The sequence below is a fragment of the Choloepus didactylus genome, chromosome 4 (assembly GCF_015220235.1).
Source record: "Choloepus didactylus isolate mChoDid1 chromosome 4, mChoDid1.pri, whole genome shotgun sequence".
In the NCBI taxonomy this organism is placed as follows: domain Eukaryota; kingdom Metazoa; phylum Chordata; class Mammalia; order Pilosa; family Megalonychidae; genus Choloepus; species Choloepus didactylus.
In genome coordinates this window covers 58221606-58233804 of record NC_051310.1, presented here as the reverse complement: position 1 = coordinate 58233804, position 12199 = coordinate 58221606, and the positions used below count along the sequence as shown (strand labels likewise).

General features: G+C 38.8%; 1 protein-coding gene across 1 annotated transcript in view; it reads left to right on the top strand.

Moving 5' to 3' along the window:
* The first annotated feature begins 6464 nt into the window (after positions 1–6464).
* CDKN3 (cyclin dependent kinase inhibitor 3) overlaps positions 6465–12199 on the top strand; it is a 14562-nt gene continuing 8827 nt past the window's right edge. The window contains exons 1-4 of the mRNA XM_037832676.1: positions 6465–6522; positions 8802–8884; positions 10183–10238; positions 10756–10800. Coding sequence (XP_037688604.1) covers positions 6514–6522; positions 8802–8884; positions 10183–10238; positions 10756–10800 — 193 coding nt within the window. The 5' untranslated portion in view covers positions 6465–6513. The remainder of the gene's footprint in view (positions 6523–8801; positions 8885–10182; positions 10239–10755; positions 10801–12199) is intronic.

Genomic DNA, 12199 nt, shown 5'->3' with positions numbered 1-12199 from the left:
GTGTGATGGTAGCACAATATTGTAAGTACACTGAACAAACATGTCTATGAGTAAAGCTGATAGGAGTGGGATAGGGGCATGTATGACACCAGAGGTAAAGATAGATGATGAAGACTGGGACTGTATAACTTGGCAAAAACTGGAGTGGCCAATGACTGTTACTAAATGTACAAATATAAAAATGTTTTTACAAGTGGGAGAACAAATGAATGTCAACCATGCAGAGTGTTTAAAAAGGGATGGTATTTGGGAAAAAACATAAAGCAAATGGGAGTTGTGGTCAACAATAGCATTGTAATATGCTTCCATTAAATGTAACAAAGGCAATATACCAAAGCTGAATGTATATGACAGGGATTTATAAGGGAGGGATACGGGATTCTTCGCAGTGGTGTTGTTGTCTGACCTTACCATTATATTGTATGATATTTTATTTTTCTTTTAATTATCTTTTTTATTATTTGCTAAAAAAAAAAAAAAAAACTTTTTTCTTAATAAACAATATGTCCAAGTATTGACTATGGTGATAAATGCACAACCATATGATGATACCATGAACAACTGATTGTATACTTTTGGTAATTGTATGGTATGTGAATATATCTCTATAAAATTATAGGAAAAAATATAAATAGGGATAAAAGTGCTGCAGAAAACATGGAGAGAGGAATGTACCTAGTTACTGTTGTTGAGGAGGCAGAATGGTGTAGCCTCTCTGGAGGTCAGTGTGGTGGTTCCACAAGAAGCTAAGTATGTGGGTGCCATAAGGTCCTGCAACTTCATTATGGGGTATGTACTTGGAAGATCTGAGAGCAGACACATGAATGGACATTTGCACACTGGTGTTTATGGAGGCAGTATTCATGATTTGCACTGGATGGAGGGAGCCAAAGGGTACATCAACTGAGAAACAGAATGGTGAATTATGGTGTATTAATCAATGGATTATTGAGCAACCACAAGAAAGAGTAAAGCTGTCAGACACGCAACAAGGTGAATGGATCCTTTAGACCCCATTTTGAGGAAAGTACACCAGAAACAAATGCAAATACTATAATGTCTCACCAATATGGACTAACTACAATGTGCAAACTCAGAACTGAATCTTAGAACACAGCCTACCAGGGGAATGATTATTGTAATGGCCCCCAGATTGTAAATTCTTACAGCAGTCAAATCTATTCCTGAATTGTAATGGCTATCTCCAAACTCTGAGATGCTGATCCCTTTGTGTATAACCTGAACAGTCTCTGGGACATTGGTTATCTGTGTGACACCTGAAACTCAGAGATAGAACTCAGCAGATATGAATGTCAGTATTGTCTCATATAGCAACTGTCAAAAAAAAAAAAAAAAGCTGAAAAAGAGCCCAGACTTCAGAGATATGAATGAAGCAGATTTGGTTAAGACTAGGGCAAATCAGTTCAAAGGGTAAAGGTCAAAACTGACTGTGTTTTAAAACTTCAACTTCCATGTGAGACCAAGGGAAGAGATGTTTATTATGCAGGATCTATATTTTCTAAACAATGTAACTTCTACAGTCAGTTTGTTCAAACACCATAATTACATGGAACTTTGAATAGGAAGTGAGATCTGGTAGGTTTGTATAGGTTAGTGTGAAGTAGTGATACATCCTGAAGTAATTTGGGCAGAGAATAAAAATACATATGCAGGGCCCCCCTGAGGAGGAGCTGAGGGAAAATGCAGACGTGTTGGACTTCCTCACCTGGATTGTTGCTGATGTTCTCACAAACATTGAGGACTGACATCTTGGTATGCTGAGCCCTCTATCTTGGGGATTGACAAATGAGAGACTAAACCTGCCTATAATTGTGCCTAGGAGTCTCCCCCTGAGTACCTCTTTGTTGCTCAGATGTGGCCCTCTCTCTCTAGTTAAGCCACCTTGGCAGGTGAACTCACTGTCCTCCACCGTACATGGGACCTGACTCTGAGTGGTGTAAATCTCCCTGACAAGGCAGGATATGACTCCTGGGGATGAATCTGGACCCAGTGTCATGGGATTGAGAACATCTTCTTGACCAAAAGGGGAATGCAAAATAAATGAAATAAAGTTTCACTGGCAGAGAGTTCAAATGGAGCTGAGAGGTCACTCTGGTGGGCATTCTCATGCATTATATAGATAACACTTTTTAGGTTTTAATGTATTGGGATAGCTCACAGTAAATACCTGAAACTCAAACTCCAACGCAGTAGCCTTGACTCTTGAAGATGTTTGTATAACAATGTAGCTTACGAGGGTTGACAGTGTAATTATGAAAACCTTGTAGATCACACTCCCTTTATCCAGTGTATGGATGAATGAGTAGAAAAATGGGGACAAAAACTAAATTAAAAATAGGGTGGAATTGGGGGTGATTTGGGTGTGGTTTTTTTTTTTTTTTTACTTCCAATTTTTATTCTTATTCTTATTCCTTCTGGTGAAAGGAAAATGTCCAAAAATAGATTGGATGATGAATGCATAACTATATGACAGTACTACGAACAGTTGATTGTACAGATGATTGCATGGTATATGAATATATCTCAATAAAACTGAATTTAATTAAAAAGCAAAATACAATACAGTAAAAATTCATACACCACCACCTATGCCAAGGATCCCATACCCCTCCCTATATTCCCCTCTTATAGGCATTTACTTTGGTGTATTGCCTTAAATACACCAAATATTACAATATGCTTGCAATATAGACTAGAGTTAACTATAGACTCTAGTTTGCATTGATTAGACTCTAGTCAGTAGAGTCCAGTTTGCATAGTTTATATTATAATATGCTTGTAATATAAACTAGAGTTAACTATAGACTAGTTTGCATTGATTGTATTTTTCCCCAATACCACTTCCTTTTTAACACCACACAAAGGTGACATTCATTTGTTCTCTCTCATATGTAAACATATTTGTACACTTAATCACAATCATTGACCACTCTAGGTTTCACTAAGTTATACAGTCCCAGTCTTTATCTTCTATATTTCTTTCTGGTGTCCTACATGCCCCTAACCTTCCTCTTTCAACCATACTCACAGTCATCTTTGTTCAGTGTACTTACATTATTGTGCTATCACCCAAAATTGTGCTCCAAACCTCTCTCTCCTGTCTTGTCCTATCTGTCTGTAGTGCTCCCTTTAGTATTTCCCACAGAGCAGGTATCTTGTTCACAAACTCTCTCCATGTCTGTTTGTCAGAGAATACTTTAAACTCTCCCTCATATTTGAAGGACAGTTTTGCTGGATATAAAATTCTTGGTAGTTTTTCTCTTTCAGTATCTTAAATATATCATACCAATGCCATCTCACCTCCATGGTTTCTACTGAGAAATCTGCACATAGTCTTAACGAGCTTCCCTTTTATGTGATGGATCGCTTTTCTCTTGCTGCTTCCAGAATTTCCTCTTTGTCTTTGACATTTGATGATCTGCTTATTAAGTGTCTTGGCATAGGTCTATTCAGATCTATTCTGTTTGGGGTACACTGTGCTTCTGGGATCTGTAATTTTATGTCTTTCATAAGAGATGGGAATTTTTCATTATTTCCTCCATTATTGCTTCTGCCCCTTTTCCCTTCTCTTCTCCTTCTGGGAAACCCATGACACATACATTCATGTGCTTCATGTTGTCATTCAACTCCCTGAGACGTTGCTCATATTTTTCCTTTCTTTTCTCTATCTGTTCTCTTGTGTTTAGGATTTCAGATGCTCTGTTCTCCAGTTCATGGATCTTTTCTTCTGCCTCTTCAAATCTACTGTTGTATGTCTCCATTGTGTTTTTCATCTATCGTATTGTGCCTTTCATTCCCATAAGTTCTGCCAATTGTTTTTTCAAACTTCCAAATTCTTCCTTGTGTTCACCCCATGTCTTTTTTGTATCCTTCATCTCTTTTGCCATATCTTCCCTCAACTTGTTGATTTGATTTTTGAATTGATTTAGCATATTTGTTTGAAGATCTTTAAGTAATTGTTTCAATTCCTGTATCTCAGTTGAATGTAAGGTCGTTCCTTTAGCTGTGCCATATCTTCATTTTTTCTACTGTGATTTGTAATTTTCTGTTGTCTAGGCATCTGGTTTCCTTGATTACTCCAATCAGATTTTCCCAGACCAGACGGGCTCACTTTTAAGGAGGAGGCTATATTCAGTTTCATGTTTCCCTAAGGGTGAGACCCAGCAGATTGTGAGACTTTACTGTGAGGCCTCTGAACTCTGTGCTTTTCCTATCCTGTTCAGCAGGTGGTGCTTGTCAGCCCACAGCTCCCCACTGGTGTAGAGAGGTATCGCCCCTTTAATTCTCAGGGGACCCTGTCCCAAGGGTGTCAGAAGCCAAGCTTACTTGGTTTCTGGTTTTTCTTTTTGTTCCCCCTCCCCCAACACACCACACACACACACACACACACACACACACACACACACACACACACACACACACACAGGCCCTGAATTCTCTGAAGGAGGGCAGCCACTTGAGCTGGGCCCCATTCACCTTTTCTTAGGGAAGATACACCCTTTAGAGAGTTATCTTCTACACTTGAATTCCTCCTTTGTCTCTTTGCCTATGTTAACTCCACTGTTGTCTGGGTCAACACTGACAATTGAAAATGCCTGAGGCTTTCTCTAACGAGCTGCTTAGAGTGAAAGGAAAAAAACAGTAAAAGAACAAAAGCCCCTTTTCAGAGCCAGTTCCCAGCTCCTCAGTTTCGCTGGTCAGCTGGTGTTGGTACCCAGTTCTCTGTGCCCCCTTTTCTTGGGATACAGTAATTTTCCAGTATTCTGAGCCCAGCCATCTCCAAAAGCCTCTGTTGTTACTTATTTATGTATATTTTTTCCATCAGCCCTGCCTCCTCTTTGCTGAAAGGAACCTCAATTTCCTTTCCTGCTTTGTTGAGGATTATCTGTCCTTGTAGCTTTTATTCAGTAGTCCAAATTTGTTAATTAAAACCACATTTGGAGCTTGGTTGAGTTACTTTCCCTGTAACCTGTTTCTTTTTTCCACATGACATTGTGGGAGAGAGGCACCATCTCCAGGTTTGGGTAGTTTACTTAAGATTCTGTGCTGTGATCTCAGCTATTCCACCCATTTCAGGCTGGTGTACAATAAGTGTCCATTCTCAGATGTCTCCCAACAGTTGTTCCAGATTATTTACTAGTTGTTCCTGGTTATTTACTAGTCGCTCTAGTAAATAATTAACTAAATTCCACACTTCTCTATGCTGCCATCTTGCCCCACCTCCTTTTGACAGCCCACATTTTTAAAAAGTAAAAACAAACAAATGAAATTAATTTTAATACAATATTTTAATGGTATCCAAATTATTTCAGCATGTAATCAGCATAAAATTAACAAGATATTATATGGTTTTCTTTTTTTTCTTTTTTTTGTTTTGGTACTAAGACTTCAAAATCTGGTGTGTATTTTACAGTTACAGAACATTTCTATTTGGACTAACTACATTTCAGATCCTCAATAGCCACATGAAGTTAGTGGCCACCATTATCAGACAATACAGATCTAAGAACTTCCTGACAACAAAAGATCCTACTGGGTTTCTAAGTCAAATTGTGCTGTCTTCTTTTCTAACAAATTTTTGTAAATAGCTCTCTACCCACTGGCTTTCACAGTATCAGTCTGGGAGCTGAAACTTGTGGGTATTTTTCTCAGATCTGCAGGTAATTTTGCTCCAGGAGACTACCTTCCCCAAGACCAGCTAATGGGGACAGGAGGCGGAGGAGAGAATAATCAAACACATTGTAAAAAGATTAGAGCCAGTTATGTAGAAACCCTGGCAACATAGAGCCATTTGGCATTTTTCTGTTTATCTTGCCTTCATACACTATTACTTCATTCATATTTAGTGAACAGCAAGGTTGGTCTATACCCTAACTTGTCTAGATCCTGGAATGGTAAGAATATAAAATCCCAAGCATATAGGTTATGTTTACACTTCAGATTTTTAGCCATTTCCCTAATATTTGTATAACCAGATATGACCATAATTGTAAAACCTGTGTGAAATATTTTCATAAGGCGCACTAGGAAAGTGCCCTTCCCACGCCCTAAAAGGTAAAAAAGAAATTAAAACCTTAAGAAAACAGAAACTCTCTACCTCGGTACCAGTCAAGTTCTGCCACTAGAAAGCATAGCTTCCCAGCATCCCCAAAGCGCTTCGGCTGGTCACCACTCCCCGCCCCCTCCACACTCTCAACTGGCAGGAGGATGGCGCTCTCGTAGCCAATCAACGTTCAACTGGGCTCTGCTCCCGCGCGTGTTTCAAAGGCCTGCTAGAAACCAATGAGCGGTTAGAGGCCGAGCCAGGCACAAGGAGGCGGAGTAAAAGACAGAAGAAGGATCTGATTGGTTCTTAGAAGACGCCGCACCCCACCTCCCGGTCGGACTTACCAATGAGCTGAGGGGTGGGGCGGGTTCGGCGCGTGGAGGCGGCTGAGACGCCCGAGCTGCCAGAGGGAGACGGCGGCGGGTCACGACGTGGGGTGACAAGCGATGAAGCCGGTGAGTCTGGGGACAGGAGGGGAAACTCGGGCATTGGAAGAGCGAAGCCACAGGGATGGGAGAGGGTCCCTAAGGCCAGTTCTTGGGCTGGAGAGTAGCCCGAGCCTGGTGGCGGCGCGCCTCGCGCAGTAACCGTCCTGAGGATCGGGGAGGTGGCACTTCCCGGGACGCGCCGAGAGCGATGGCTGCGAAGGAACCAGACTCCGCGGAGCTGAGAAGGCGACCGAAGAGGGAAAGACGGACATTCACTGCGCACCTACTGTGGACTGTGAACTGTCGCCTGCAGGGTCTCATAAACCTCACACGACAGCCCTGTAGGAGACAGATGGGCCCTGTTTTACGGAGAAAACTGAGGCATGCAGTTTAAGTGTCCCGGATTTGTCTGATACCCCAGCCCCGAAGAGTGTCCGGGAGCTGCCCTGAGCCCACTGAGGACCAGGCGTCCCCGCGAATGCGGAAAACGTCTTGAAATACGGTCGCCACACCCCGGCCTGTGGGTGACATCACCATGCCCCGGCCACCTGTCCTGCGCCCTTCTCCCTGGGGTTCAGAATCACTGGACCTGGGGAAGCAAGAACGCCTAACTTCTGTTAAGATTTGTAAACTTGGCTGGGAGAGCCTGAGTGAATATAACACACAAATGGAAACTCCTGAATCATTAAAACTGCTTTAAAGGAGAGGGGTGGGATTGGGGACAGAAGCAGGCCAGGAGCTGAAACCCCACCACATCCCTGACCACTATCACCTATCACAGGGATGACAACCTATAAAAAGGTCTTCCTTTAGATTGAATTGATTTTAACACTAGGGATAGAGTCAAAACAACTCAAATTCATAGCCTAAATTGTCTCTGTAATGTGATCTAGTAGCATACAAGACCATTATAGAATATAGCTTGTATCTAGATAGGACATGGGGTGGTTACACTTGTTTAATCCCCTTGTTTCCATATGGAGGGATGTCATCTTCTCCTTCACTCCTGGCCTTTCTCTCTAGCCGTCATCCTCTTGTCCTCAGGAGGGGAAGCATGACTTATCAGACCCCTGACTACGTGTAGCTCAACCCTTTCTTCCCTTCTCTCTAGGGATCTATCCACCTGCCAGCTTGGCTGCAGAGGGTGCTTTCTGGTCTGGTCTCTCTACCACACAGAAGCCCTGGGGTTGTCCATTTGTGCCCATGACTGGGTGGATAAGTCTGTCTAGTCTGGGGTGAAGAATTGGCAAGCCTAGTTAGCCACATTTTAAAGCCACATCCTCCATTTGGCACTCAGCAACAAAACTAACATTTTGATCTCCATTGGTTTCCCAGTGTCTTATCTCTCAACTGGTTCCAACTAGGAAATGGAAGAAAGGTGTGCTATTTATTGATACTTTAAAAATCCGGGAGGGAGTATAAAAAATCTTCCAGTGATGCTGATTTAGGATTGAGTTCCAGCTCCTTAGAAAGGTATAAAGATACCGCAGTCTCTAGTCCAGTGATTCATAAAGTTGGTTGCAGGTTATTCACCTGTAACTCCTCCCATAAGTTACTATGCCATGTGGGTTTTGTTTTGTTTTGTTTTGAGAAATGGGGTGAGTAAAACTACTTCTCTAGTTTCATCTCCTCTGCCCCACTTTGGTTCTGGTATCACAGTTCCTGAATACACAAGCCCTTTCATATTTCTCCTTTTACTTTAGTTGCCTTAATATCTTCTTCCATTTCTGCCTAAAAACCTGGTCATCCTTCAAAATCCAGCTGAAACATCTTCCCTGTGAAGCTTTCTCCAGCTCCCAAGGCAGTCACTTGTCAGTTCTCTGCTCTACAGCATGTAGTTTATGCTTCCATTTTAGCACTTATACCTTTCTTCTGTGATCTATGTACTCAACTGTCTCTCCAGCTATATGGAAGTTGACTATCTTATGGATCCAGAGGTTGGAAAATGGAAAATGTCCAACAAATATTTGTGAATAAATGAATAAATCTTCTCACTTTATAGCTGAGGAAAACTGAGATCCAGAATAAACAGAATTGGCTTATCCAAGATTATATAGTAAATAGCAGAACTAGGAGCAGAAGCCAGGTTTCTTGGTTCCCAATCCAACTCTCCACCATGAAATTATTAATAGGATGGTAAATAGCAATCATTTATTAGTGTTATTGCTGATCTCTCTGATAGTCCAGATTGATGACTGAATAAATTGCAAATGTATTCAGTATGTGTGTAAGCAAGGACCAGGTATACTAAGACTACGTAAATATTCTTCTTTATAGTTATTTAACATAACTGATTTCTTCTGAAGCCTAGTTCATTGCAAACAAGTGAGTTTGACTCATCAGATGAAGAGCCTGTTGAAGATGATCATACTCCAATTCAGATATCATGGTAAGTTAGTGATCCTGATCATTAATGAGCTAAAATACTTGATGTGTACATCAAAATCATTGTAGAATATAGTCCACATATTGAAATATTTAGTGATTCTCTTCTGCTCATTATATAATCCTGATCTTAAAGGAATCTTCTAACTCCGTGATTCATTTACTATCCGTGATATTGAATAAGGTAGGGTTTTGTTTTGTTTTGTTTTGTTTTGTCTTTATACATTGGGAAAACCATAGCAGAGGTAAGTAAGTAAGAAGTAGTCGATGTAGGATCAGAATTCTCTCCCATTTAGGAACAAAATCTACTTATTCTTTTACCACAAAAGAATAGTATAGCAAATATAAGGATGAAATATTTAATCATTTATCATTAAGTCACATCCTAGATAATACTTAGAACTACTTGTCATAAGTAATATATCTGTCAGCAAACTGTTTAAGATAAAAATCACATTACCATAGATAAAATAACCAAAGAAGTTTCTACATAAATTCTTCCAAATCTTGGCAAAATACCATGGTTATGCCTACAACCAGCAATCAACTATAAATGTGGTATAGCAATTATCCTTCATTTCCCTTCTAAACTCCTCTTTCAAATACTAAAACCGTCTCAAAAAAAAAACTCATCTACCAAGACAAAACAGCCAAAAAGAACTAGCAAGAGGAAAAGTCAAGTGGTATCCATATGAAGACTCCCATTTTCCTCTAAGTTTATTTTCTGTCTTGCAGACAATGTAAATACCCTCCATCCCTGGGTACTGCAAATTGGGAATATGATTGCTTGAAATATTTCTTGTTTTAATATCCATCACAACAAAAACCTGTGGTTTTCATCATATGAAATTATATGTTTAGGAAGTCCTACAAATAATTCCTAAAATAGTAACATAGACTGAATGCTGGGGATTAAATTACCAGATTGTCATTTCCTCCTTATTCATCTAAGGTTACTAGTACAAAATATCTCTGTTAACATACTATGAGGTGATTTAAATACACTTTATACTAGCTGTCAGTGAGCTAGACATTGTCTTTAAAGTTACTTTAATTACATTAACTTTCCATTTTTAAGAGAAATTGTAACTAAGGAATTAAGTCCATGTTTTAAAACTTTCAGTTGTTCTAGGCCTTGTTACGACCAACATATTGATAATCAACTGTGAATTTTTGTTTTGTAACTACTATAAAACTTTAATTTAAAATACCCTATATCAGTGGCAAACACACATTAATTACATTTCCATTTATAACTTTTCTGGAACTGAACCAAATCTGATCAATTCTTCTTCATTTCAGGCTACCCCTGTCAAGAGTGAATTGTTCTCAGTTTCTTGGTTTATGTGCTCTCCCAGGTAAGTATCTCTACAGTTGGCTTCTTATTGGTATATTTAAAACTATGTTTTGGTCAGCTAACACATCTTTCTCTGTATTGGGCAATAAGAGGAATTCACAGATTCTCAACACTGGGGAACTCACTTTTGGAAATCCTCAGGGTGGCCTAGAGATAAAGGAGCATAGCTTCACTGTTAAAACCCTTCCAGATCTGCATTCACTGTTCTATATTTCCGGTATACCTATCTTAATAAAACTTAAACGATGGGATACAATATGAGACTAAAGGCTAGAGCCAGGTACTTGTTACAGAAGAAAATCATAGAATAAAGAATCCTTGCTTGGATCAAGAGTTCTTCCAGCTGGGATCTATGAACTGCTGTAATTACATTCCCAAGAAAGTGAGATTCACATGCATAATGGAATTGAAACATATGATTATGTGGAATGACTTTCCAAAGTAGCTATTTATTGTTTAAATATTCTTGTTATATATGACCAAAAATTGACTTTAATTTGCTTTATTATTACTTATAGGTTGTAAATTTAAAGATGTTAGAAGAAATATCCAAAAAGATACAGGTAGGTGTTGTATGAGACAACCATACTAATAGGTTTTTTATTTAATAACACTGAAAATCTCCTTGTCAAAAGGAACAAACTGCACAGTCTCTTCTATTTATTTATATCAAATAAATATAAATATTTTGTGAAGTTTCATACTGTAGATTTATTCTAATATTTGAAGAGGTATTTGTGAAGAGCCCAGAGAACCCATTATTTACCTAAACATGGTATTGCTTTTCACTGATTGTTGTTGTTATATTATATGTATAAACTGCATAGAAGTGTTTAATGGGGGAGACCTAGACTCTTGCCACAGCAGTTCCTTTAGTTCCTCTTCAAAGTCCTTTCCAGGACAGACTGCATGGAAACCACTGAAGATGTACAAGAGGCAAATAGAAAACGACCTACTCTCTTAAAATGGTTAAGTATGTTAAACACAGGTTAAATCTCATTGTAAGTAAAAAATATAATAGCATTATCTAGAGCAACACTGTCCAATAGAAATATAATGGGAGATACAAATGGAAGCCATACATTTACTAGTTGCCACAGTAAAAAAAAAAAGGAACAGGTAAAATTAATTTTAATAATATTTAACCTAATATACCCCAATATTATCATTTCAATATGTTAGTGTTTCAGTGTAAAACAACTAATTGATGAGATACTTTACATTTTTTTTAAGACTTTGAAATCAGGTGTATTTATACCTGCACTGTTTTGTATCTTGGTCCATTGGCAGAAGAACTAAAGAGTTTGGACTAGCCATATTTCAAGTGCTCAATAGCCATGTCTGTCTAATGGCTACCCTATTTGACAGTGCAGATCTAGAGGTCCTTGATAAAAGAAGGCACTTTGTACCTAAACAGTTAAATGTCCTTGAACTTGGTGATGGCAGGGGATGGGGGCATTTGGGATAAGGGAGGAGTTCATATCAGCAAGAGTTAGTCTTTTTGAACCAAATGCTCGATAGTGAATTCTGTCACAGGAAGTTCCAGAGGATAGAACGGTCTATAGTAATACTTGAAATTAGCTAAGTCAAATAATTTTAATATACTTAATGCTTTATTAGTTAGAAACCTAACCCATAAAATTAAATATGTGATTGTGTGGTATAATACAAATATAAGGAAGAATACAAGAGCTCTGGCACCATCACAGTGAAGATTTTAGGCATACAATGCTTAGAGTGAAACAAACAGTAAAGTGATGAAAGTAGCAAACATGGTTGATTTCATGAGAAAAAGGAAAAAAAAGTGGAATCATTCCTTCTCAAGAGTTTATTTTGAAATATTAGGTGTTTTTAAATTTGTTTGAAAGTAGTTTTTAGTGAAAATTTTTTTCAATTGTAATCGACTCACCTTGAAGTTCAGTATAAAGCTTTCTGCCTATTTGTCAGAGTTAATTTTAATCA